Source organism: Vicia villosa, unplaced genomic scaffold, assembly GCF_029867415.1.
Source record: "Vicia villosa cultivar HV-30 ecotype Madison, WI unplaced genomic scaffold, Vvil1.0 ctg.000564F_1_1, whole genome shotgun sequence".
NCBI classification, from domain to species: domain Eukaryota; kingdom Viridiplantae; phylum Streptophyta; class Magnoliopsida; order Fabales; family Fabaceae; genus Vicia; species Vicia villosa.
The window spans coordinates 121731-149720 of NW_026705257.1; the positions used below are offsets into that span (position 1 = coordinate 121731).

The 27990-nt window shown below is 36.6% G+C and overlaps 1 protein-coding gene across 1 annotated transcript; it reads right to left on the reverse strand.

The window, feature by feature from the left end:
- Window positions 1-1691: 1691 nt before the first annotated feature.
- Window positions 1692-27705, reverse strand: LOC131629396 (uncharacterized). Its single transcript, XM_058900187.1, has 3 exons — window positions 27390-27705; window positions 4077-4138; window positions 1692-1718 (listed from the first exon to the last, which is right to left on the reverse strand). Exons 1-3 carry the CDS (start codon window positions 27703-27705, stop codon window positions 1692-1694), a joined length of 405 nt encoding a protein of 134 aa, XP_058756170.1.
- Between the last annotated feature and the right edge of the window lie 285 nt (window positions 27706-27990).

Genomic DNA, 27990 nt, shown 5'->3' on the forward strand with positions numbered 1-27990 from the left:
AAAAATGCTCCCAGACCGCGCTTAGCGCGGTCAAGCCCGCTTAGCCTGCTCAACAGAAAATTGAAATCTTATTTTTTCCATATCTTGAGAATCGTAACTCCGATTTGCGCCCGGTTTGAAGCGTTGGAAAGCTTATTACATTTCATATCTAACAATGACAAAATATCAACCAAATTGATGATTTATTATTCTTTTATTTTGAGCTTTATTTGTTGACGAGTTGGTTCCGATGCTCAAAATCGCGCGTTTGAAGCCGTGTCTTCGACACGTTATTGCTCATGCTCCAAATACACAAGAATACCTACAAAAAGACACAAAAACTATCAAAGGGTATAAAAGTATATGAAAATACAACAATTCACAAAGTATACATATTTATACACAAAACGGGGAATTATTCAACGAATATCAACAAAAGTCTCGATAAGTGCCACAAAACATATATACAAAATAAGTACATTTTGGCACTTAACACTTGACCACCTTGATGCTTATGTTGACTCTTCTCTTTCTCGATCAGAAGTGCCTTCAATTCTTCTTTCCCCTTGGCCAAGTGAAAGATTATTTTTCGGAACTGGTTATTCTGAGCCTGAAGATTTATGACAGATTGTTCGAGATCCATTTTCTTGCTGAAATAAACAGCAAGGTCGGATGAGAGGTCTATTGTAAGAAACCTGTTATGCGATGTTATGAATGCAAATGCAATATTTTCAAGGATCTTTAGGAATTTAGTTAGCAACATTAGAAAATGATTTGGTCGCGTCTTTGTCTGAAGAATTATGAATTTTGTCTTTGAACGTCGTTCTTTGAGAACCAAGCTCACCATATCGAGTGGGTCATCGCCTCTTATTCGGGATACTTCTGAATTTGAAAATATATGGCTAGAGGAAAATAAATCCTCTTTCCCCTTGATAGGCACTGTGTCTTTGAATTGGAAGGTATGTGGCCAGAGGAAAATAGGTCCTCTTGCCCCTTGATTAGGAAATCAACCTTTGATAGAGGTACCTGAAATTATGCGCCATAAATCCCTAAGATCCTTGAAAGGGTTAGTTAAATGATGTTATGCTTATGATGTCATGATGTCATGATGTTATGTGAATGCAGCTCATTATACACAGCGTGAGATAATAAGGGTAAACAAGTCTTTTAGCACAACCTGCAGGGAAACCAAGGTTAGTAGCAAACACAAACAAGTCACGTAAGTCACACAATTTTGCCTTAAGGTTAGGCTTGCATGTAGTCCAGAAGTGCATACCCTCCCCCTGAAGTTTAGTCGGTTCAAACCTGTCCTATATAAAGATCGGGTTCAAGGGAGCTCATATCATTGACCTTTCTCAAAGGCGCTTATCTCAGTTCGGCAATCGAATCACCAACCGAGAAGGTCCTGAAAGTCCAATCCATATGAGTGTAGCTTCGAGTATCAACCAACTTCAGTCGGAACCAAAGTCAGCCACCTCACTACTTTCTAATAGGCCAAAGTCAAGTTCAACTAGGGTTCTAAGGGCAAATTAGTGCTTAATGACACCACGCGGCAGTCAAGCATTTCCTCAGGTCGGATCCCAAGGAATACCAGGACAAACCAATGTGTCACACTAATGATGGACATCAAATCAACCACATCAGTATACGTTGTGCAGTCTCCTTGATCTCATGCCATTTACCTAAGGTACTCAGATCCGGGTTAGGATCTTTTACACAGCAAAATAACGAAAACAGCCCTGCAAAAATAAAGCAAACAAAGCAAACAATAGAAAACATTTTAAGTGAATCCTAAACTTTTAAGGTAACCCCTCTTTTTAATCGAAAGTCCCCAGCAGAGTCGCCAATTCTGTAACACGGTGAACCGACTTTTTATCGAAATGTCGTGGTTAAGCAAGAGTCGTGTAATACGGTGAACTGACTTTTATAATCGAGATGTGTACGGTTAAGCATGAGTCGCCACCGACTTTTATTTTATCCAAATTAAATGGAAAGGCTAAAAGAACAGAAAAAAACCTTTTAAATAAAATAGGGTTCGGGGGTAATTATGCAAAAGGAAGGTGTAAGGCACCCTTTGCATCCATGGTTTTCCATGGGCTCTTAATTGCTTTGCTCGTTTTGAAACCAAAAGTTTAGAAATGTATAGAAGATGAAGAAACAAGGACTTTAGCTCGTAAATGAGCGTAGCCTTGAAAGTGTTTGTTTAAGAAAAAGTTGATAAAGGACATTTTAGCCAGAGCAAGGCAATTAGGGGCAATTACCTTATAATTTTTTAAAAAAAGAATTCTTTTAGCCTTTCAGGGTGAAAGGGTCTATCCATGCCATAGAGGGCAGGAAGCCTTTCATTTGGAGGTAGAAGGGTCATCGCGTTGTCGTTCGCCAAAGACTGACCCATGCCATAGAGGGGCAGGTAGTCTAAGGGAAAGACCAGAACAAGCCTTATTCGTAGGCAACCAGAGGATACCTCAGCCTTTTTCGAAGGCAACTTCCGAGGGTCGAGGTCATGTAGTGTATCGAAGGCAGCATCATTAGGGTCGTATGACCTTTATTTATCGAGGCAGCATGGCTGAGGTATCCTCATATTCGAGGGACATGGCTTATTCTGCAAAAACACAAAGGCAACAGGCAGCAGGCAACAGGCAACACGCAACAAGGCAACAGAGAGGTTACCCTAAAAGCGTGCGTGTGTGCAACAATCACGTGATTAATTCGAATATTTATCTTATAAAAATAATATGATTCTAATTCAGTTCAAAGTTGCACTCCCTAAATTACTAACCACGCAGTTTAACACAAAGTAGTAACAATAGCAATATGGGGAAGGGAAATTGTAACCAGCGGATCCCCAATAGGGTTTGGCATAAGTAATAATAAAAGACAGAAAATATCAGGGTTAGGGTTTAGGGTTACCGATACTCGTAGCTTTGGCAATCGACAAACCCTGAAAATTGGAAAAGAAAGAATAAACAGAAGGGTGAGTGCATTATAGTTCAGAGGCAAACGAAATTAACCCTAAAATAAAGAATAAATAAATTTAAGATAATAAAATAGACAAAGGTACTTAGCTCTGGATTTGATCTGATATGGTTGGCGGGAAGCCTCGGAGGTAACCCTAAAAAATGACAAAGGCAGAAGAATGAAGGCAAGACAAACCCTAATTTTAAAAGGAAACAAAATAGACTTTAAATTAAATTGAATACTTAGCTTTGTGACGGGCGTGGCGCGTAGTCGGAAGGAACCATGTTGATAACCCTGAAAAGGCACAAAAGAAATATATTTCAGTGTATTGGAATGCTCGTCGTAAACCCTGATTAGGGTATGATTTAAATAAGAAAATATAAATGATTTAATTAATTATTGGTCTCGCGACCTAATTAATTAAATCGGGATAAGAAAATAAAATCGAATGCAAAAATAATTTTTATGAATTTTTTGGAATTAAAATACAATAAATATGGATTTTAAAGATATATACATAATTAAATATAATTTAAATGGAAAAAGGAAAAAAATAAATATTAAGTATATAAATATATATAAATAAATAATTAAGAAAATAAAATTATTATAAATAAAATATAATAAATATAAAAATATAATTAAATAAATAAAGAAAAAAGAATATAGGAAATTAATAAGTAAATAAATGAATAGATATTAATTATATAAAGAAAAGTTTTTTATAATAAAATAAATAAATAGTTTATCATTAAAAAGAAAAAAACAAAATTAAATTGATATGTATATATATATATATATATATATATATATATATATATATATATATATATATATATATATATATATATATATATATATATATATAAAATAAGAAAATATAAGTTATATAATAAAAAAATAAAAAAAATTAGGAAAAACTTAGCTTTCTATTCAGTGCTACACGCCAGTGGAGGAGTATGGTGAACCTGCGCCTCTGGGAGCGTTTGATCAAAGGAGGGAAAGATCTGATGGCCACGTACACAAGGGCGCATAAGGCTGAAACACACTGGATCCGGCTGTTCTCCAAACGCGCGCGCCAAGCAGAAATTCAAACTGGACCAATGGCCAGACGACACGCAGTCGTCTTCTCCAAAAACCTGCAAATCCTGCTTTGATTTTGCTACGATTTTGCTACTATTTTCTTCGTAGCAAAACATACCTGGAAAACAGCGAATAGAGCATGCAAGCATATAAACGTTTCGCGACCCCTCATACCTTTTCGTCTCCCTCATACGAACCTGTACACGTTATTATCTTGCCCTAATTTAACCTCTACACGAAAACCCCAAAAAAAACCTAAAACACCTCGTCCGGCCTCTAATGGCATCGTGCAATTAAAGCAAGCAAACACAAAATAATCAACCCAGAATCGTTCACAGCATTGAAACAAACAAGAATATGCAATTATCTTTCAATGAGGATGCACATAATGATCAGATCGAATGGATTTTCAGAAGCACATACCTTGGCGAATATGAGGTAATTCTGGGAGTGCTAAGGTAAAGTAATGATCCAGACACGTTCCAAATCACTTGGGGAAGCTTTTGTGATCTTTAAATCGCTTTGAAAACCTCCAATTCTCTGAAACCGAATCTCAATTCTTGGATGACTTTTTGACTTCTTGCCAACTCTCTTCTGCCCAGGTTTGTAACCCTTATTCATGTGCATAGCTTCACCTATTTATAGGCTTTCATTAGGTCACGAATTGGAGGCCCATTGATCTTTAAAATCACCTTTGCCAATCTTCCAAATTTGATTGATTTCTTGATTTTCAAGTTACTAATTTTAGCTTCTTTTGTATCAATCTTCCCTCACTTAATTATGCACGGAAATATTATTGTATTTGGTCATAAATATTGATTGGGAGCAATCAACATATATCCTTTACCACGATATTTGATTTTCTCTTTAATTAAATCATTAAAAAATGAAATAAAAAATCCTAAAAATCAAATAATATATTAAAATTCGTGGCTTGTGGTTTTGGGCAGCATACATATCTTATGGATCAAGTTTGGATCACAAAATATAGGCCCACTTGTGAGGAATCCATTTTAAACCCCTTATATTTCACATTTGGTCCTCCAAAATCACTCAACTTTGACAAGACCTATCTCTTTCAATTTTTGAGGTATGGAAGTGTTCTAGGACTTTTTAGAAACCTTAGAGAGTCCTCTAACAAGTGTATTTGGTCTCCCATCAAAATTCTTTTCCATTCTCATTTTATGTCCTTTTGAAAAAAGTGTCTTTTTGTTGACTTTTGAAAAGGACCTATAATGTTTTAGTCCATATCTCTCAAATGAAGCATTTTTGGACTTGGCATGTGAGAGACAATTTTGTAGAGAATCAAATTTACTTCAAAATGAGCATTGGATGGGAAATTTCTGATGTTCCATGTGAGAGTTATGGCTGGTCAAAGTTCAGTTGACTTTTCCTATACAAACCCTAATTTAGAAACTTTTTGAATTGTTGATTTTTGATCTTTCCTTGATGAACCATGATCAATTCTTGATCAAATGGTGAATGATACTTCAATATGAGGATCTTAACAAAAAATCAGGAGTTTTGACTTTGCTTTGACCACAGTTGACTTTTTAGGTCAATTAGTCGACTGTTGATTTTCTGAACTTTTGAGTGACCAGAACTTTGAGATAGGCCTTGATACTTGTCATGGAGGTACTGTGGGATATATTGATCCATATGAGATGTCTTGGAGCCATTGATTCAGTGATTTTCTTTTGAATGAACCAAACCCTAGTCTCAGAGCCTTGTATAGGAAAGTATGTCTAGGAGCTTTGTGTATTGATTTGAACCTGCACATGAGAAATAGTATGGGCAAATTTTGGGGTATGAAAGCTGCCCCTGTTCAATTATCTTAAACTTGAAGATGTAGAGTGGTTTGTGTGCCAGTCGGTATCTGAAGGTGGAAGATGATTGAACACTAGAATACCAAGAAATTTGCCCTAGCTGAAGTAGGGACTTTTGTCGGAGATGGGCTTGAAGATGCCATCCAGGTATTTGGAGAAGATATATGGGTTTAAAGATACCATCTGATCTGGATAAATACGAAATTCAGAATAAATCGTACGTTTAGACTATATCCTGAGCTTGAAGTATTGAGGCGTTTTGTCGAGGATGGGCTTGAAGATGCCATCAGATGTTTGAAAAATTGTTCATTTAAAGCAAACGCTTTTCAGACTGAGTCACATGCATTGATTGCGTCTTAAGGAGAGATTCATCAAAATGACGTAATGTCTTATAGAAGACTACCTAAAGAGGTCCCTGAATAGGGTAGATCCCTAGTTGATGCAAAGGATATTAGGCTTTAACCAATGCTCGGGAAGAACTATCTTGTAGAAAATTAACTAAAAAAAATCGTTGAAAGGGCAAGAGATGTCTTAGAAGAGATTGGATAACTATTTTAAGGAAGATCACCTAAAGAGGTTGAGATACGTCTTAAACAAGGTTACCTAGAAAGGCTATAAAATGTCTTAAACAAGACTACCTAGAAAGGCTCCTAGAAAGGATACGATACGTCTTAAACAAGACTACCTAGAAAGGCTCCTAGAAAGGATATGGTGCGTCTTAAACAAGACTACCTAGAAAGGCTATGAATCATCTTAGAAAAGATTACCTAGAAAGGTTCCTATAAAGGATGAGAAATTCTTTGATTGTTTCTGAATTATCTTTGAAGAAAGACCGGAATGAAGTGTGAGAATTGGATTAGTCTTGAATGATTGTTGAGATTGAATCGTTGATAAGATAATATTATGAAATGACCTGAAAGGGAAAGATTAGTTTTATGCAATGTCATGATGCATGTATTGAGATTCTCGAAGTAAACGAGAGTACTGTATGTTATGCATGTATTTATGGATGATTCAGGGATGGACTATATAGTCGAAGCATGTTGATAACTCTTGTATAGCAACTGTTGATTGAGAAAATAAATCCCTGTATGCTGTTGGAGATGATGATATCCAGCTGGGGATTTTTGATCTTCGCTTGGGGATGAGAGTAACTTGAATGACCTGATCCTGATGTATCCTAGGGACAAGAGAGAAGAATAATCTTCTGATGTAGAATCTGATCGAGCTCGACTGTGAGTGTCAACTTTTAATGGGGATAATGAGTTTGAATAAACCCTGTTGGAGAAGAAAGTTGTGTCAGAGAACCGGCAGTGTCGGAGGTATAAAATCCGTTGGGGAACCAAGTCTCTGTTGGGAAGAGATCTCTTGAAGATAACTTCTTAAGGAATGCTATGTGGGGATATATTATGCAGGCTGCTCTGTGGGGAAAGTTCCCAGAGATTTTCAATTTTTCATTGCCCCTTGTCTTTGAGTACTTGTTGTTGAAACAGTGGCGAGAGTATACCTGCCCCTGGAATCAATAACTTGGTATGCTTGATACTTGAATTTGGAATCAGAACTTCAAAGGAAAGATAAACACTGACATCATCTGATGCAAGTAGCTAAATAACATTCGTTGAGATTTGTGACTGATACGACATGCCCCCACTGATGGGCTAACTTCTCTGGTTTTCCAGTGCCTCTGAGAGATTCTATGAATCGTAACCAGCTTTCCTCCAATAGATGGGATAATAATATGTCATACCCTTGTTTAAGCAAAGCTCTTGGCTGAATGAGTTATGCATATGAGACGTCTCTGCAAATTTATTTGTCGGGAGGACTTTTAGTCATTAATTATGCCCCATGCAGATTTCTTCCTGATGTTAAACATTTGAAATTACGTAGACAAAATTGTTTTATAATGACACTCATTAAAATGCAATGCATAGGTCTGTCTTGGAGCTTAAAACATTTTTAGTAAAACAAAAGATGTAAGAAAGTGATATTTGAAAAACATGATATCAACTCAGGATTTTTGGTAAACTTTAAGGAGTCAGGATACCCCTTTTTGTGACAGTATGCTTTCGAACTAACCATGCTTCAGTTAGGACTTTCAAGGGTTGTAACGTGGCTTGGTTCATGGTTTAAGAAACAAAGGATAAAGGCTCAAAGTTTATATGTACCCATCCCAATCCTCATGATGTTCTTCGATCCTATGCTCAGTTAACTTTGCGTTTAAGTTCTAGCAGGTCTTGACGTCATTGACATTTTGATGATGGTTGAAGCACCGCAATTTTATTTTAAAAGGCAGTCATCCTTTTTTGTAATTATTTTTCTTTTGTCGAGGATTTGTAGTGACCTTTTTTTTTTTGACTTTATTATCCCTAACTTTTGCCTGAACTGTTTTATTTTGATATTACAGTCAACGGGATGTTTTAGTTCTTGATAAGTCTCCTTCATAGGTTTTGACTTAACATTTTTCTTCTTTTTTTTTCTCTTATGGATATTGACTGCCTTGCGTAATGATTGATGAACCATCATTGGCTTTTGATTGACATCTCCAACACTTCTTTGATGTGTGCGGATGAACGCTTGTGATTGAAACCTTTATTGAAAGGTGTACTGAATGATTCTCTTAACATAGAATGCACAGCCAAATTAACTGAGAACTACCCTGCCCCAGGTTATGATCAAGGGTTTTAATTAGTACAAGAAAGAAACTTCTACTCCTTAGGCTCAAAGGGGTTGACGAGGGATTAACATCCTTATATCTCCAGTGTTTAGGAATTGAAGCAATGCCTGTACATCGTCAACACAGTCCGTTCAAAAGCATACTGTATGAGGTTGCGGTATCGTTCTCGTCATCCTCCCTTAAAAGGCTTACAGCTTCAGCGGGAGTTTAATATAGCAAAACAAAGTAAAAACCAAGTAAAATATCATAAAAACCCAGGTAAAAATAAAGTTTTATTATAGCAATAAGAAGAGAAGTAAGTCAAGACAAACGTATGCAATGCATTAATGATTATGATAAAATAAATAGAGTCTGACATAAGACGAATGTTTAAGCAAACAGGAAAGAAATTGCGAATGCGAGTAAATTAATGATCTAAATAGCCATCCTTTAGACTTTGTGTGGCTCCTCTGGTTGGCCAAATTCAACGACCCCTTCCTCGATCAAGTCTTGAATTTTATGTTTCAATGGCCCACAGTCTTCTGTATCATGACCAGGACTATTTGAATGGTAAGCACATCTTGCATGATGCTTGTACCCAGGGGCGGGATTAGCAGGAGCTGAGTACGGAGGCAGTAGAGTTATCAGACTTCGATCGAGCAAGTGTTGCAAAGCTTGGGCCAATGGCATGTGTAGTGGGGTAAATGACCTTTTGGGTTTGGATTTCCAAGTACGTTGGCCACCTTGTTGCTTATGTTGATCCTTCTGTTGTTGTTGTGTCGGGGCCTGACTAGACACCAGGACTGCCCCAACAGTGTTGGATTCATTCTTCCCATTGTATGGCTTTTTTATAGTACTAGAAGAAGTAGCCATCTGAATTTTTCCGCTTCGGATACCATTTTCAACACGTTCTCCAGTCAGTATGAGGTCAGTGAAACCAGCCGAGGAACTTACAAGTAAATGGCTGTAGAAGGGACCAGTCAGTGTATTCATGAACGTGTCAACCAACTCTCGGTCAGTTAATAGGGGTTTAACTCTACCAGCCAAATCTCTCCATTTCTGAGCATATTCTTTGAAGCTTTCATTAGGGCCCATAGACATGCTTTGTAGTTGCATGCGGGTTGGTGCGAGATCAGAATTGTATTGATATTGCTTATAGAAGGCAACAACCAAGTCTTCCCAAGTGCGGATATTGGTACCCTCCAGTTGGTAGTACCATTCGAGTTGAGTTCCAGACAAGCTCTCTTGGAAGAAGTGGATCCAAAGCTTTTTATCAGCAGTATGAGGTTGAATTTTCCTCACATATGATCTTAAATGCAGTTTGGGACAAGAGACTCCGTCATACTTAGCAAAGGCGGGAGTCTTGAATTTTGGAGGAATAATGACTCCAGGAACGAGTCCTAGTTCTTCAAAATCCAGTCCAGGTATCTTCTGAATTTCTACGGCTTTCATACGTTCTTCAAGCAGCTTGTATTTGTCATCAGGATGTTCATCCTCGTGGTGATAGTCCTCTTCTTCTTCAGAAGGCTTGGCAGAATCATGGTTACTTTTTACATCAGTCTTGACACTAGCATCATCATCTTGCTCGTCCTCGTCACTATCTACAGAGGTTTCGGCATCCCTGAGTTGCAAGATCGGTCTAAGCTTTTTCACCTGAGTCTTTTTACCCTTTGTCTTCTTCTTTTTAGTCAGCATTGTTTTCAGCTCTTCTTGCCCCTTGGATAAATTCAGAATCAAGGCTTGGAACTCAGTGTTTTGAGCTTGGAGATCCTTAACTGATTGTTTGAGATTCATGATGCTGAAATAAACAGCGAGGAAGGATGAGAGACCTATTGTAAGAGACCTGTTATGCGATGTTATGAATGCACATGCAATATTTTCAAGGATCTTTAGGCATTTAGTTAGCAACATTAGAAAATAATTTGGTCGCATCTTTGTCTGAAGAAATTTGAACTTTGTCTTTGAACGTCCTTTTTCGAGAATCAAGCTCACCATGTCGAGTGGGTCATCGCCTCTGATTCGGGATACTTCTGCATTTGAAGATACATGGCCAGAGGAAAGTAAATCCTCTTGCCCCTTGCTAGGTACTGAGTCTTTGAATTGGAAGATGTGTGACAAGAGGAAAATAAGTCCTCTTGCCCCTTGATTAGGAAATCAGTCCTTGATAGGAGTCCCTGAAATTGTGCGCCCTAAATCCCTAAGATCCTTGAAAGGGTTAGTTAATCATGTTATGCTTATGATGTCATGATGTCATGATGTTATGCGAATGAAGTTTGTTAGGCATAGTGTGAGATTGTAAGGACAAACAAGTCCTTTTAACAAAACCTGCAAGGAAACGACGGTTAGTAACAAACACAGACAAGTCACGCAGGTCACATAAGTCACATAAGTCACGCAATTTTCCTTAGGCTCGGCTTGCATGGAGTTTAGATCATGTGAGATACCCTTCCCCCAAAGGTATTTCTAAGGATAAGGATGATATCAGCAACGGGTTCTACCAAGTGACTCAGAATTGTCAGCCCCCTCTAAAGCACCCTCGAACATGATACATGCATACCACGCAATGATACTTTAGGAAGAAACCTATCTGAGCTGTAGTATCGGGTAACGACCATAACTTGGCATGCACCAAGAATAGCCCTCCCACTACGTTCCTAAAAGTCAGGATGGGTTAAAGGTGACTAAAGGTCCTTGAGCTCCGACGCACCCAAAGATACATGCGTAAACCTCTCTCATGCAAAAGAGGTACCCAATAACCAGTGGAGGCCTAACTCAAGTGCGAACTTCATTTTGACCAACCCCGAGCATGCACAAGGGGGGTCTCCATGACTATGCCGCTCCTAATCTTAAGTGTTCTTGAATCCGGGAATAGGATTCGTCCTTCATTTTTCTCAAAACAGCCCTGAAAAAATAAAACAAGCAAAGCAAACAATAGAAAACATTTAAGTGATTCCTAAACTTTTAAGGTAACCCCTCTTTTAATCGAAAAAATCCCCAGCAGAGTCGCCAGTTCTGTAATACGGTGAACTGACTTTTATAATCGAGATGTGTACGGTTAAGCATGAGTCGCCACCGACTTTTATTTTATCCAAATTAAATGGAAATGCTAAAAGAACAGAAAAAAACCTTTTAAATAAAATAGGGTTCGGGGGTAATTATGCAAAGGGAAGGTGTAAGGCACCCTTTGCATCCATGGTTTTCCATGGGCTCTTAATTGCTTTGCTCGTTTTGAAACCAAAAGTTTAGAAATGTATAGAAGATGAAGAAACAAGGACTTTAGCTCGTAAATGAGCGTAGCCTTGAAAGTGTTTGTTTAAGAAAAAGTTGATAAAGGACATTTTAGCCAGAGCAAGGCAATTAGGGGCAATTACCTTATAATTTTTTAAAAAAAGAATTCTTTTAGCCTTTCAGGGTGAAAGGGTCTATCCATGCCATAGAGGGCAGGAAGCCTTTCATTTGGAGGTAGAAGGTTCATCGCGTTGTCGTTCGCCAAAGACTGACCCATGCCATAGAGGGGCAGGTAGTCTAAGGGAAAGACCAGAACAAGCCTTATTCGTAGGCAACCAGAGGATACCTCAGCCTTTTCTGTAGGCAACTTCCGAGGGTCGAGGTCATGTAGTGTATCGAAGGCAGCATCATTAGGGTCGTATGACCTTTATTTATCGAGGCAGCATGGCTGAGGTATCCTCATATTCGAGGGACATGGCTTATTCTGCAAAAACACAAAGGCAACAGGCAGCAGGCAACAGGCAACAGGCAACAAGGCAACAGAGAGGTTACCCTAAAAGCGTGCGTGTGTGCAACAATCACGTGATTAATTCGAATATTTATCTTATAAAAATTAAATGATTCTAATTCAGTTCAAAGTTGCACTCCCTAAATTACTAACCACGCAGTTTAACACAAAGCAGTAACAATAGCAATATAGGGAAGGGAAATTGTAACCAGCGGATCCCCAATAGGGTTTGGCATAAGTAATAATAAAAGACAGAAAATATCAGGGTTAGGATTTAGGGTTACCGATACTCGTAGCTTTGGCAATCGACAAACCCTGAAAATTGGAAAAGAAAGAATAAACAGAAGGGTGAGTGCATTATAGTTCAGAGGCAAACGGAATTAACCCTAAAATAAAGAATAAATAAATTTAAGATAATAAAATAGACAAAGGTACTTAGCTCTGGATTTGATCTGATATGGTTGGCGGGAAGCCTCGGAGGTAACCCTAAAAAATGACAAAGGCAGAAGAATGAAGGCAAGACAAACCCTAATTTTAAAAGGAAACAAAATAGACTTTAAATTAAATTGAATACTTAGCTTTGTGACGGGCGTGGCGCGTAGTAGGAAGGAACCATGTTGATAACCCTGAAAAGGCACAAAAGAAATATATTTCAGTGTATTGGAATGCTCGTCGTAAACCCTGATTAGGGTATGATTTAAATAAGAAAATATAAATGATTTAATTAATTATTGGTCTCGCGACCTAATTAATTAAATCGGGATAAGAAAATAAAATCGAATGCAAAAATAATTTTTAAGAATTTTTTGGAATTAAAATACAATAAATATGGATTTTAAAGATATATACATAATTAAATATAATTTAAATGGAAAAAGGAAAAAAATAAATATTAAATAAATATGTGGAATAAATATTAAGTATATAAATATATATAAATAAATAATTAAGAAAATAAAATTATTATAAATAAAATATAATAAATATAAAAATATAATTAAATAAATAAAGAAAAAAGAATATAGGAAATTAATAAGTAAATAAATGAATAGATATTAATTATATAAAGAAAAGTTTTTTATAATAAAATAAATAAATAGTTTATCATTAAAAAGAAAAAAACAAAATTAAATTGATATGTATATATATATATATATATATATATATATATATATATATATATATATATATATATATATATATATATATATATAAAATAAGAAAATATAAGTTATATAATAAAAAAATAAAAAAAATAAGGAAAAACTTAGCTTTCTATTCAGTGTTACACGCCAGTGGAGGAGTATGGTGAACCTGCGCCTCTGGGAGCGTTTGATCAAAGGAGGGAAAGACCTGATGGCCACGTACACAAGGGCGCATCGTACGCATAAAGCTGAAACACACTGGATCCGGCTGTTCTCCAAACGCGCGCGCCAATCAGAAATTCAAACTGGACCAATGGCCAGACGACACGCAGTCGTCTTCTCCAAAAACCTGCAAATCCTGCTTTGATTTTGCTACGATTTTGCTACTATTTTCTTCGTAGCAAAACATACCTGGAAAACAGCGAATAGAGCATGCAAGCATATAAACGTTTCGCGACCCCTCATACCTTTTCGTCTCCCTCATACGAACCTGTACACGTTATTATCTTGCCCTAATTTAACCTCTACACGAAAACCCCAAAAAAAACCTAAAACACCTCGTCCGGCCTCTAATGGCATCGTGCAATTAAAGCAAGCAAACACAAAATAATCAACCCAGAATCGTTCACAGCATTGAAACAAACAAGAATATGCAATTATCTTTCAATGAGGATGCACATAATGATCAGATCGAATGGATTTTCAGAAGCACATACCTTGGCGAATATGAGGTAATTCTGGGAGTGCTAAGGTAAAGTAATGATCCAGACACGTTCCAAATCACTTGGGGAAGCTTTTGTGATCTTTAAATCGCTTTGAAAACCTCCAATTCTCTGAAACCGAATCTCAATTCTTGGATGACTTTTTGACTTCTTGCCAACTCTCTTCTGCCCAGGTTTGTAACCCTTATTCATGTGCATAGCTTCACCTATTTATAGGCTTTCATTAGGTCACGAATTGGAGGCCCATTGATCTTTAAAATCACCTTTGCCAATCTTCCAAATTTGATTGATTTCTTGATTTTCAAGTTACTAATTTTAGCTTCTTTTGTATCAATCTTCCCTCACTTAATTATGCACGGAAATATTATTGTATTTGGTCATAAATATTGATTGGGAGCAATCAACATATATCCTTTACCACGATATTTGATTTTCTCTTTAATTAAATCATTAAAAAATGAAATAAAAAATCCTAAAAATCAAATAATATATTAAAATTCGTGGCTTGTGGTTTTGGGCAGCATACATATCTTATGGATCAAGTTTGGATCACAAAATATAGGCCCACTTGTGAGGAATCCATTTTAAACCCCTTATATTTCACATTTGGTCCTCCAAAATCACTCAACTTTGACAAGACCTATCTCTTTCAATTTCTGAGGTATGGAAGTGTTCTAGGACTTTTTAGAAACCTTAGAGAGTCCTCTAACAAGTGTATTTTGGTCTCCCATCAAAATTCTTTTCCATTCTCATTTTATGTCCTTTTGAAAAAAGTGTCTTTTTGTTGACTTTTGAAAAGGACCTATAATGTTTTAGTCCATATCTCTCAAATGAAGCATTTTTGGACTTGGCATGTGAGAGACAATTTTGTAGAGAATCGAATTTCCTTCAAAATGAGCATTGGATGGGAAATTTCTGATGTTCCATGTGAGAGTTATGGCTGGTCAAAGTTCAGTTGACTTTTCCTATACAAAACCCTAATTTAGAAACTTTTTGAATTGTTGATTTTTGATCTTTCCTTGATGAACCATGATCAATTCTTGATCAAATGGTGAATGATACTTCAATATGAGGATCTTGACAAAAAATCAGGAGTTTTGACTTTGCTTTGACCACAGTTGACTTTTTAGGTCAATTAGTCGACTGTTGATTTTCTGAACATTTGAGTGACCAGAACTTTGAGATAGGCCTTGATACTTGTCATGGAGGTACTATGGGATATATTGATCCATATGAGATGTCTTGGAGCCATTGATTCAGTGATTTTCTTTTGAATGAACCAAACCCTAGTCTCAGAGCCTTGTATAGGAAAGTATGTCTAGGAGCTTTGTGTATTGATTTGAACCTGCACATGAGAAATAGTATGGGCAAATTTTGGGGTATGAAAAGTCGCCACCGACTTTTATTTTATCCAAATATCAGAAAGGCTAAAAGAACAGGAAAAACCTTTTAAATAAAAAAACTGAGTCCGGGGGGTAATTATGCAAAAGGAAGGTGTAAGGCACCCTTTGCATCCATGGTTTTCCATGGGCTCTTAATTGCTTTGCTCTTTTTGTTTTCAAAAATTTAGAAATGTAGAAGAAGAGAATACGGACTTTAGCTCGTAAATGAGCGTAGCCATATTGAAGGTTTATGAAAAAGTGTAAGAAAAAGATTTTAAACCAGAGCATGCAATTAAGGGCAAATTACCTGGTTAGATGAAAAATGTTCTTTTAGCCTTTCAGGGCTATCCATACCATAGGAGGGTAAGGAAGTCCTTTGATTTGGAGGTTGAAGGGTCGTCGAATTATCATTCGCCATAAGACTGTCCCATGCCATAGAAAGGCAGGTAGCCTAAGGGAAGAATCAGAATAGCCTTTCGTTTAGGCAGCCAGAGGATACCTCAGCCCTTCGTAGGCAACTTCCGAGGGACGAGATCATGTTTAGTGTATCGAAGGCAGCATCATTAGGGACTTTATGATCTTTTCATTATTCGAGGCAACATGGCTGAGGTATCCTCGTATTCGAGGGACATGGCTATTCTGCAAAAAACACAAGGAAACAAGGCAACAGGCAACAAGGCAACAAAAGAGGTTACCCCAAAAGGTGCGTGGGTGCAACAATCACGTGATTAATTCAGAAATTTAATCTTATAATTAGTGATGCTAATTTAGTTCAAGGCTTGCACTCCCTAAGATTACTAACCACGCAATAATATAATATGCAGATTAAGTGCCTTTAAGGCCAAGCAATACATCCTCAGAACAGTTACAAATAATATGGGGAAGGGAAAAAGAAACCAGCGGATCTGACTCAAGTAATAATTAAAACAGAATAAATAAGGTTAAGAGTTAGGGTTACCGACTATTGAGCTTTGGCGGTTGGCTAACCCTGAAAAAGTGGGAAAAGAGAAAAAAAAAGAAGGAGTGAGTGTATTATCAATTCAAATGATAATTAGGGTTAACCCTAATTTGATAAAGAAAAGAAGTTAAATAAATATAAAAAAACTTTGCTTTTGATTTGATCTGATATGGTTTGTAGTCAATGGTAGCCTCGGGGTTAACCCTGAAAAATTGGCAAAAGAGGTAAAATGCGTGAGTGTAAAATAGTTCATTGACTTTCGAGGGTTGAACCCTAATAATAATTTTATAAGGCAAATAATTGCTTAAGGGAAAATAAAGGAAAATAAAAAGTCGGGACTTAGCTTCGTAAAATGGCATGGCGCGTGGTCGGGAGGTATCTGAAGATTGCCCTGAAAAGAATACACAAAGAGATATTTTTCAGTGTAGGGAATCATCGTCGTAAACCCTGATTAGGGCACAAATCATCCCTAGTTAATAACGAATTAATTGAAATGATACCAAAGTTATGGAGAAAAATCGAAAGTTTGACTCAATACATCAACTAAATAATTATTGGATGTAATCCTAATTATTTAATTGATAAAAAGGTTTATTTGAAAATAATATCGAATTTTAAATAATAATAAAACAATTATGAATAAAATTGTGAAAACTCGAACTTTCGATAAAATAAATAATTATAATTTGTTATAACAAAATAATTTATTAAGATAAAACTATAATACTAATTATGATGGTAACAACAAAAAAATAAATAAGAAAATAGCATGTAACTAAAATTAAAAAGATTTAGAAAAAGAACTCAGCTTTTGATTCCATGTAGCTGATTCCTGGAAGTCTATGATAGGCTAGCGCGCTCAAGGTGCTGGATCTGGGGCTAAGATGATCTGACGGATATAATCCGAGGGTGTATGGTAGGCTGTCGTTGCTGGCATACATGGGATCTGCGTGGTTAATTCATTGAAAAAAATATGTCTGGGACGGGGATCGAACCCACGCCCCTTATGGTGACCCTTGAAACGTTTTACCAACTCATCCAACGACGCTTCTTGTTAAGCCTGCGCGCATTAGTCAAAATATACAAAAGAATAATAGTGATTTAAAAAAACAAACGCGCGCCAATCCCGGGGTTTGATTTGCACCAATCACACGACGCCACGAGGTCGTCTTCCTTGCGTGTCCGTCGTTTTAGACCAAGACTTGTAGCTATAGACGACTTCCATGGCCATAGCTCCTACACACTTCAAAACTCACAAATCGAGGCAAAAATTAAAACTAAAACCATGGATCCATTATAAATCCTTGTGTGAGTCTGATGGTGTCAGTTATTTTGGCCAATTTTGCTTGTGGATCAAAGCCCTAAAACACAGCTCTTGAAACCTAATAATGGCAGACTGTTATCTCTACATTCAAACGCGAATTAAACCACCCAGAAAGATTGGCAATATCATTGTGAATACAAATATGCCATCCAATTATGTTCAGAATGAATGAATGTGCGAAATCGAATAAAAAAAGATAGCCAAACCGTGAAAGCGTTTTTGCTGATTTCTGGACGTCTCGAGCGAAGGTGGGGATCTGAAATAACTCAGAGAATATCGGTGAATTGATTGGAGACCTTGAAATAACTTGAATCAACCGAATTCTTGATCTTCACTTCCACTTTTGCTCACGGTATTTTTCACTTGTGTTACGGTTCTTGGCTGCAAAAAAGAATCCCCTAAACCTTGTTAGTGTATTCTGTACTTATAGTGTAAGCCAATAGGTTAACAAAATTCAACTAAATCCTCTTGAATCAAAGATTTGAAAGTTGATTTGGATATGATTTCAAAACCTTCTAAACTTGGCCAAAATCCAATCTTTTCTTCCCAATTTCTATTAAAACGAATTTGAATAAAAAATGTGATATTTGGGTGATTAAAATTGATTGGAAATAAAATAAATCACATCCTTTACCAAATATTTGATTTTCCTTTAATTTACATGATTTTAATTCTTTTTAATTGAAATAAAAATCAAAATAAATCAAATTAATCATATATTTTCGTGGCCATTGAGTTAGAGGCCTTGGATGACTTGTGGATTAAGATTGGGCCATAAAAAGTTGGCCTCCTTTGAAAAAATTTCAATTTGAAGCCTTTTGTTTCACGTTTTCCTTCTCAAATTTGTCCAACTTTGACAAGGCATATCTCCCTCAAGTTTTTAGGTATGGATGAGTTCTAGGATTTTTTAGAAACCTTGAAGAGTCCTCTAACCAGTGTTTTTGGTTTCATTTCAAAATAATTTTCCATGCTCCTTGTGTGTTCTTTTGAAAAAAGGGTCTCTTTGTTGACTTTTGAAAAGGACCTATAATATTTTGATCCATATCTCTCAAATGAGCCATTTTTAGACTTGGCATGTGAGAGACAAATTTGTAGAGAATCCAATTTCCTTCAAAATGAGCTTTGGATGGAAAATTTCTGATGTTCCATGTGGGAGTTATGGCTGGTCAAAGTTCAGTTGACTTTCTCCTATAAAAACCCTAATTTAGAACTTTTTGAATTGTTGATTTTTGATCTTTCCTTGATGAACCATGATCAATCCTTGATCAAATGGTGAATGATACTTCAATATGAGGATGATGACAAAAAATCAGGAGTTTTGACTGTATTTTGACCACAGTTGACTTTTAGGTCAAACCAGTTGACTGTTGGCTTTCTGATCCATTAATTTCTTCTCAGAACAACAAAACCCTAATTCTTGGAACCTTGTTTAGGAGAGGGTGTTTTGAACATTGTGCCTTGATTTGCATTTGAACAAGAGAAATAATATGGGCAAATTTTGGGGTATGACAACGTTCTTACAAATATCACGCTTTTACACCTTTGTTTTAATTTTTTTCAAAAACTCAAAACAGACATATGCATTGCATCTCGTGAATTCATTATTAAACATATTCTACTACATAATTTAAAATGTTAGCATCAGGAAGAATCTGCAGAGGGTATGACTAATGACTAAAAGTCGATCCGACAGACGAAACCACTTCAGCAGCAATATCTCTTACCACTGACTCAGCTGATTAGAAGTCAATAAATACAAGGGGAACGACATGTTTTGTCCAATCAATCTGGGGCAATCAAGTCAAGATTCCAAGAATCTCTCAAGAAAGCCGGACAATTAGTGGCACACACTCAAGTGGGTCTGAAACTACTTCCTAATCAGTCAGGGGCATCATACTAAGTTTATGGCTACTAGGGGCATGTCACCCATAGTACACGTCTCAAAAAGTCCTCACAAGGCGAATCTCTCTAAAGTCCCTACTAGTTAAAGCAAAGCTATGCAAGGTCTGTCCGACACTTCGACCAATACTCATTGATGTGTCCCGATCAATACAAGTCTAGGAACGACAATTACTATGACCACTGGGGGAAATGTTCAAGGCATCTATGTCATCATATGAAGCCAGTTTCACAGGAGCATATCCCCACAAGTAGTCCTCAAGAAGCTATCTTCGAATAATCTTTTCTCTAAATCCATCATCTCCATAAAGGACGGCACTCATATTTGAGCTGAGTCAAATGGAACATCGGAGATTCTATTCATCTCTTTTATCCCCAGTCAGGGTACATCAAAATCAACCATTCAAATTGCTTTCATCCCCAAGCAGAGATCAGGAATCCCCAGCTGAGCATTTTCAAAACAAAGATCAGACAACAAAATCACAATGATATGGAGATAGCATAAATCATGTTCATACATCATATATCATAAATATATTCATACACAGCATGCAAAATTCTCATTTATTTTGAGAACATCATACCACAATACAATACATGCATCATGACATCACATAGAACTAACTTTATCTTTCAGGTCGAACAACTGGTCAGACAGATATCATCAAAACAATCACTATCAAATGTACAATCTGGAAGCTCGAACCCCAGATTCTTGGAAAAATCCACTCTGGAAACTTGAACCCCGGATAATCTAAATTCTACGACAGATATGTTTCGGAAGCCTGAACCCCGAATGATCTGAATTCCATGACAGATATGTTTCGGAAGCTGGACCCCGAATGATCTGAATTCTACGACAGATATGTTTCGAAAGCCTGAACCCCGAATGATCTGAATTCTATGATAGAAATGTTCTGGAAGCCTGACTAGCGGATGTTCTGAAATCTACGCTAGATATGTTTCGGAAGCCTGAACCCCAAATGGTCTGAATATCTACGCCAGAAATGTTCCGGAAGCCTGACTACCGGATATCCTGAAATCTACACCAAAAATGTTCCGGAAGCCTGACTACCGGATGTTCTGAAATCTACGCCAGATATGTTTCGGAAGCCTGGACCCCGAATGGTCTGAAATCTACGCCAGAAATGTTCCGGAAGCCTGACTAGCGGTTGTTCTGAAATCTATGCCAGATATGTTTCGGAAGCCTGAACCCCGAATGGTCTGAATTCTACGCCAGAAATGTTCCGGAAGCCTGACTACCGGTTGTTCTGAAATCTACGTCAGATATGTTTCGGAAGCCTGAACCTCGAATGGTGTGAATATCTACGCCAGAAATGTTCCGGAAGCCTGACTACCGGATGTTCTGAAATCTACGCCAGGTATGTTCCGGAAGCCTGACTACCGGATGTTATGAATATCTACACAAGTTATGTTCCGGAAGCTTGAACCCCGGATACTCTGAATCTCTACACCAGATACACATTTGGAAGCTTAAACTCCAAACATTCTGAAGCCCTATCATATTAGTCCCCTGGCAATGATATCTACATCAGTCCCCTGGCAGTAATCAAAATCCTTCTCATCATGTTAGTCCCCTAGCGGTGATCAGTTGGTCCTTATCATATTAGTCCCCTGGCAATGATATCTACATCAGTCCCCTGGCAATAATCAAAATCCTTCTCATCATGTTGGCGGTGATCAGTTGGTCCTTATCATATTAGTCCCCTGGCAGTAATCAAAAACATTCCAAGATCTAAATTGGTTACCCCACAAGGTGCTGAGACGATCGACATTCCAAGATCTAAATTGGTTACTCCACAAGGTGCTGAGACGATCGACATTCCAAGATCTAAATTGGTTACCCCACAAGGTACTGAGACGATCGACATTACAAGATCTAAATTGGTTACCCCACAAGGTGCTAAGACGATCAACAATCCAAGATCTAAATTCATCAATACAAACGGTGAGACAATCATTCCAAGATCTAAATTGGTTACCCCACAAGGTGCTAAGACGATTGACATTACAATATCTAAATCTGTTACTATACACGGCACTAAGATGATCGACATTTCGAGATCTAAATCAGTTACTATACACGGTACTGGGACGATCGACGATCCAAGATCTAAATCTATCATAAAAACGGTAGAGACGATCATCTTCTCAAGATCTAAATCAGTTACTATACACGGTGCTGAGACGATCGACATTCAAACCAATCTAACAAGTTAGGTGCCATATTTAAGCCCATTTCATATTTTCTGCTGATGGCATCTCTAAGCCCATCCCCGACGCAGGTTCAGGTACCAGCAAGCGCAAATTTCTAGGTATTCTAGTGTTCAATCCTCTTCCACCTTCAGATATCGATTTACATACAAACCACTCTACATCCTCAAGTTTAAGAAGATTGAATAGGGGCAGCTGTCATACCCCAAAATTTGCCCTCTCATTTTTAAAGACAAAAATCTTCAAGTGCGAATATAATTGAAGAGGACATCCTAAGCTTCCCAACAAATTCAAATTTATTCTCAAATAATGAAAATTGAGAAAATTATGGCTGGTAAAAGTTGGGAAATTTTGAGTCAATGCATAAAGTCCAAATTGAGCAAATTCATTATTGGGCCACTGTTTTAATCCAATCACCCCTTAAATTTTTTTATTTCAATTGTTTTGATTTATTCATTTAAATAATTCAAAATAAGGAAAATAAAATAAATTAAGCTCTTAGTGTGGTCCAAGCCCATTTTCCTTTTAACCTAATATTTTCTTATAAATAACTAACAACCCTTATTTTTAACCATTCACCAACCATTCACCTCTACCAAATTCTCTGTTCCCATACACTAACAGTCAACAACTCTCATAATTTTACACCCATCCACAAAAAACCCTCTACCATCGTTTCTGACCGTTACGAATAATCTCCCGTCACTCTAATTCCGGTTGCAGCAGAGTGATAAATTTTCTAGCATATCAGCCGAATTCTAAAACTACTGTTTCGATTTGCTCCGAATTTTTTCCTCGTTTTTCTATTTTATTTGATTTAGTTTCTATTTTCATATTTTCATAAAAATCTCAAAAAATTTGTAGCTTCCTTATCTTATTTTATTTGATTTATAATCAGGTTTTTATATTTTTTTGATTTTATTTTGATCATGATCAGTGCATTTTGATGCACATTCCTCTACGGTTGTACTTATACATTTCCATGGTTTGCTTGTCTTATTTTTGTATTTTATAATGTTTTTATATTTTAATTTATTTTTATTGTTATTTGATTTTCGTATTTAATTTTCAGCTTTAGCAGTCTCCACGGAAACGGTCATAATTGGAGTTCCAGGAGTCCGATTGAGGCGTTCTAATAATCGACAGAAAGCTAAGAGAAAGAGATACAATTCTTATGTTGGAGTCGAAGTCAGAATCGAACCATAGAAAGGCCAGAAAATTCGTTGAAGTTGCAGCACTAGTTTTAGTTAAGTTTCAGGTCAATTAGTTTTGGGTCTGGGTCGTATGTTTGACCCAGTTGGATTGTAAAACGGGTTGTACTCTTTCCCCTTAGGGTAGCAGCCGCGGTACTGTAGCATCTATCTTCCATTCACGAAAAATATTGAAGCTTGTATGAATTCCATGGCGAACTAATACCCTCTGGACGGATTTACTGTATTCAGGTTCCAAACTTTGAGATTGCTATGATATTTACAATTTAATTTCGATTCCTTTCAATTATATTGTGTGATTGTTGTTTGCTTAATCCAATTTTCATATGATATTATTGATTTAATTTGATTGATATGTGTTCCGAATTTTAATCGTAGATTGACTTTGCTTAATTGTTAATTTGCGCCATCTTTTACCGTATGCTTAATCCGGCAATAGGAACATATTTCTCATGATATCATTTACGCTTGTTAACTGATATTATCATCAAAAAGGATAGAAAATCCGCTTAATGAATTGTAATTTCTTCAGTCAATGATTAGTAAGAACCGAGGCAGTGGATCCGTTATTATAATCACCTAATTTAAAACAACTTATTTTCAGAAGCACTTATTTTAAGCACTTTTTCTTAATCAGAAACCAAACCAACCCCCCCCCCCCAATATCAATTTCAGTAGATTAATTTAAACAAGAATCCTTTTGAGAACGATATTTCGAGTCAATTGTCGTTGTACTGCTTTTATACAAAACAACTCGTTTTTTATCCGTGCGCGACAGCGGATCAGATCACGTTTCTATTTTTCCATTTGTTTTCTTAAACGTAACATTGTTTTATGAACAGGTTTCCTATGGATTGACCAAGTGGAAAGAGCTTTATCCCTTGACCTCAAGGGATACCCAAGTGTTTTTTTTGCCAAAAGTCTTTTGGCTTTTGGCCAAATCAAGATTATTTGTATTTGGCCAAAAACCTTTTGGTTTTTGCCCAAATCAAGGTTATTAGTAATTTTGGCCATAATTTAATTTTCTAAACCCCAATTCTTTTTTATCTTATATTATTATTATACTATTAATATTATTATTCTTATTATTAACATTATTATTATTACACTTTTTTTGCAGATACTTCATTTGGCCAATAACCATGTTTTGGCCAAACACTTTATTGGTCACTTTCCCATGATGCACCCTCAAGGATTGCCACATCAAATCTTAGCCTCTTACTATTGGTTCTATTTTCTTCCTTTTTTCTTTTCCTTTAATTAATCCTCTTTTATTATTAATATTTAATTAAAAACCAAAACCTTAAATTTTCTCCCTTAGGTAGATGTTGTCCATTTTCATGAACTAGGGTTAGGGTTTTATTTTTAGGCTAATAATTATTTTTAGGCTAATTAATTTAATTTTAGGATTTATTAACTTTTTTTTATAATTTTAATTAATTAAGCCAAATTAAATTTTCTCCCTTAGGTAGATGTTGTCCATTTTCATGAATTAGGGCTAGGGTTTTACTTTTAGGCTAATAATTATTTTTAGGCTAATTAATTTAATCATAGAATTTATTAACCTTTTTTTATAATTTTAATTAATTTAGCCAAATTAGGTTTTTAACCTTAGGTAGGTGTTGCCCATTAACATTCGTTTAGGTTTTTAACTCTGTAGGTTTATTTTACCCATTAGGCTAACCTTCAAGATTTAGGATTTATCACCATAAAAATCTCTAACCCTTATTTTCTTTCAACTCGATCTTCTCTTCTCATCTTTTATTCTAGTGTATGTCGCATGCCTTTAATTTATTTTATTTATCTATTTTTGCCATTTAAATTCTAGAAAATATGTATAGGCTTGCCAAGGTTTTTGGTAATAGCTTAGGACTTTTAATTTCTGCCTTTTAATTTCCCGCATTTTTATTTTCTGCCTTTTTCCCGGGTTTTTGGCTATGTAATCCCCTACCCCGAAGCCTTGTAATAGCGTAGGATTTTACTTTCCGCATTTTATTTTTTGCAAATTATAACTGTTATTTAACTGTGTGGTTAGTAATTTAGGGAGTGATAAGCCTGTTAATTAATTTAGATCACTAACTTTATAAGATAAAATATCTGAATATAATCACGTGATTGTTGCACCCACGCACCCTTAATGTAATCCCTCTTATTGCTGCCTTTCGATTAAAAATAGTCAAGTCCCTCGAATACGAGGATACCTTAGAATCGTTGCCCTCAGTTCATTATCATTATCAAAGATCATAAGTCCCTTCGATGTTGCCTTCGGTTTATATGATCTTGTCCCTCGAGGTTGCCTGCGATAAAATGATGTTTTGTCCATTCGAATGCTAAGGTATCCTTACTGGTTGCCTAAATGACTATTTCATCCTTCCCTGAGACTTCATACCCTCTTTATGGTATGGATAGCCTTATGGCGAACGATAATTCTCGATGACCCTTCGATGACCCGAACATCCAATGTATAGGACTACCTACCCTCAAATGGTATGGATAGTACTATCGCTAAAGGAAAGTCTTTAGAATAGGAAAGACCTTACGAATTTAGGGTAGGAACTCTTAAATGCTTGCTCACAACAATTCAAACCAAATGCTTTTCACACCTCCTTTTCAAAAAAATTTCCAAAAGCCTATTTTATTTACAAGCTAAAGTCCTTATTCAAATCTTTTCAATTCACACACGACACTCTTTCAAACAATTCAAACAAACAAGTGAGCTAAGCAATTAAGAGCCCATGGATAATCATGGATACAAAGGGTGCTTACACCTTCCCTTTGTGTAACCTACCCCCAGAACTCAAGTCTTTTAAAAAAGGTCTTTCCTGTTCTTTTATGCCTTTCCTAATTGGATAAAATAAAAGTAGGTGGCGACTCTTTCTCACCACAAAATTTTGCTTGCGAAATATAAAAGTCAATTCTCCCACCGAGTTACAATTGCTAGTCAGCTTTAGCATACCCAATTTAACACTATTATGAGTGCCTTCACATACCAAACTCAAATCTCTAAACAGTTCAATTAAATCCTATTCTTTCACCATTAACATAGACATATGCAAGGACTTCCTACTCAACGCATCAGCAACCACGTTTGCCTTACAAGGATGATAATTCAAACGAAAATCATAATCTTTTAGAAATTTTAGCCACCTCCTCTGCCTCATGTTAAGCTCCTTTTGATCACAGAGATACTTCAGGCTCTTATGATCACTAAACACTTCGAATCTTGAACCATACAGATAATGTCGCCACGCCACAACTTCAAAACAAAAACCATAGCTGCCAACTCTAAATCATGAGTCGGATAATTCCTTTCGTGCACTTTGAGTTGTCTCGACGCATAAGCGACCACTTGTTGATTCTGCATCAATACACCACCTTAACCCATCAGTGATGCGTCACAATATACCAGAAACGATTCTGTCAGATTCGGCAAAATCAAGATAAGAGCACTAGTCAACCTCTTCTTCAAATCTTGGAATCCTTCTTCATATTTCGAATCCCAAATAAAAGCTTGTCCTTTCCTGGTCAATTTAGTTAACGGCAATGCTAACTTTGAAAATCCTTCTATAAACTTCCGGTAGTAACTTGCAAGACCAAGAAAACTACAAATTTTCGACACTGATTTCGGAGCTTCCCACTCAGATACCGCTTCTATCTTTGTAGGATCAACAACAATACCATTCTTAGAAATCACGTGCCCAGGATAGCTAACTTCATCCAACCAAAATTCACACTTTGATAATTTGGCAAAAAGTTTCTTTTGTTTTAACAACTCTAACACAATTCTGAGATGTTCCGTGTGCTCTGCCTCATTCTTAGAATATATCAGAATATCATCTATAAATACCACCACGAATTTATCAAGATAAGGATGGAAGATCCTATTCATATACTCCATAAAAACACCAGGTGCATTAGTAACTCCAAACGGCATTACCGAATACTCGTAATGACCATACCTCGTTCTAAATTTCGTCTTTTGAATATCGTCCTCCTTCACTCGAATTTGGTAATACCCAAACCTCAGATCAATCTTACTGAATACACACGCTCCAACCAGCTGATCCATCAAATCATCAATCCTCGGCAATAGATATCGATTCTTGATAGTAACCTTGTTTAGTTGTCGGTAATCTACACACAGTCTCATAGAGCCCTCTTTCTTCTTTACCAACAATACCGGCGCACCCCACAGAGAAACACTCGGGCGAATGAATTTCTTCTCAAGCAATTCTTCAAATTGTTTCTTCAGTTCAACCAACTCAGATGGTGACATACAATACGGTGCCATCGACACTGGACTAGTTCCTGAAACCAATTCAATAGCAAACTCTACTTCTCTCTCCGGCGGTAACTCGTTCACATCCTCTGGAAAAAATTCTGGAAAGTCAGACACCACTGGTAGTTCATTACTCACTACCTTGTGTTTCAAGTTCATCAATGCAAACAACATAAACACTGTCGCATCGTCTTCAACAGCCTCATTCACTTGTCTAGCAGTCATAGCCAGATCATCATCATTAATAGCTCCAGGAAACAACACCGTCTTCGAAAAATAGTTGATATGAACGCGGTTGAATTCCAACCAGTTCATTCCCAAGATTATATCAAGTTGTTTCAATGGAAGACACACTAAGTCCATTCCAAACTCCCTACCAAAGATATCGACCGGACAATTCAAGCAAGCAGACGAAGTAGTTACTGAACCTGACGCAGTAGTGTTAATAACCATACTTCCATTTATGTTTGATATATCTAAGTTCAATCTTTTAGCACAATCCAAAGAAATAAAAGAGTGAGTTGCTCCAGTATTAATAATTGCAACTAAAGGTGTGCCATGAATGAAACACGTGCCTTTAATCAATTGATCTTCAGGAGT

Coding starts and splice junctions, on each gene's coding strand:
- LOC131629396 (XM_058900187.1), bottom strand. CDS start 27,705: ATGAACTGGTTGGAATTCAACCGCGTTCATATCAACTATTTTTCGAAG. Junction 4,139..27,389: donor AGTGTCGATGGCACCGTATT/GTATGTCACCAT, acceptor GCTGTTTTCCAG/GTATGTTTTGCTACGAAGAA. Junction 1,719..4,076: donor AATCAAAGCAGGATTTGCAG/GTTTTTGGAGAA, acceptor TTATTTTTGCAG/GGCTGTTTTCGTTATTTTGC.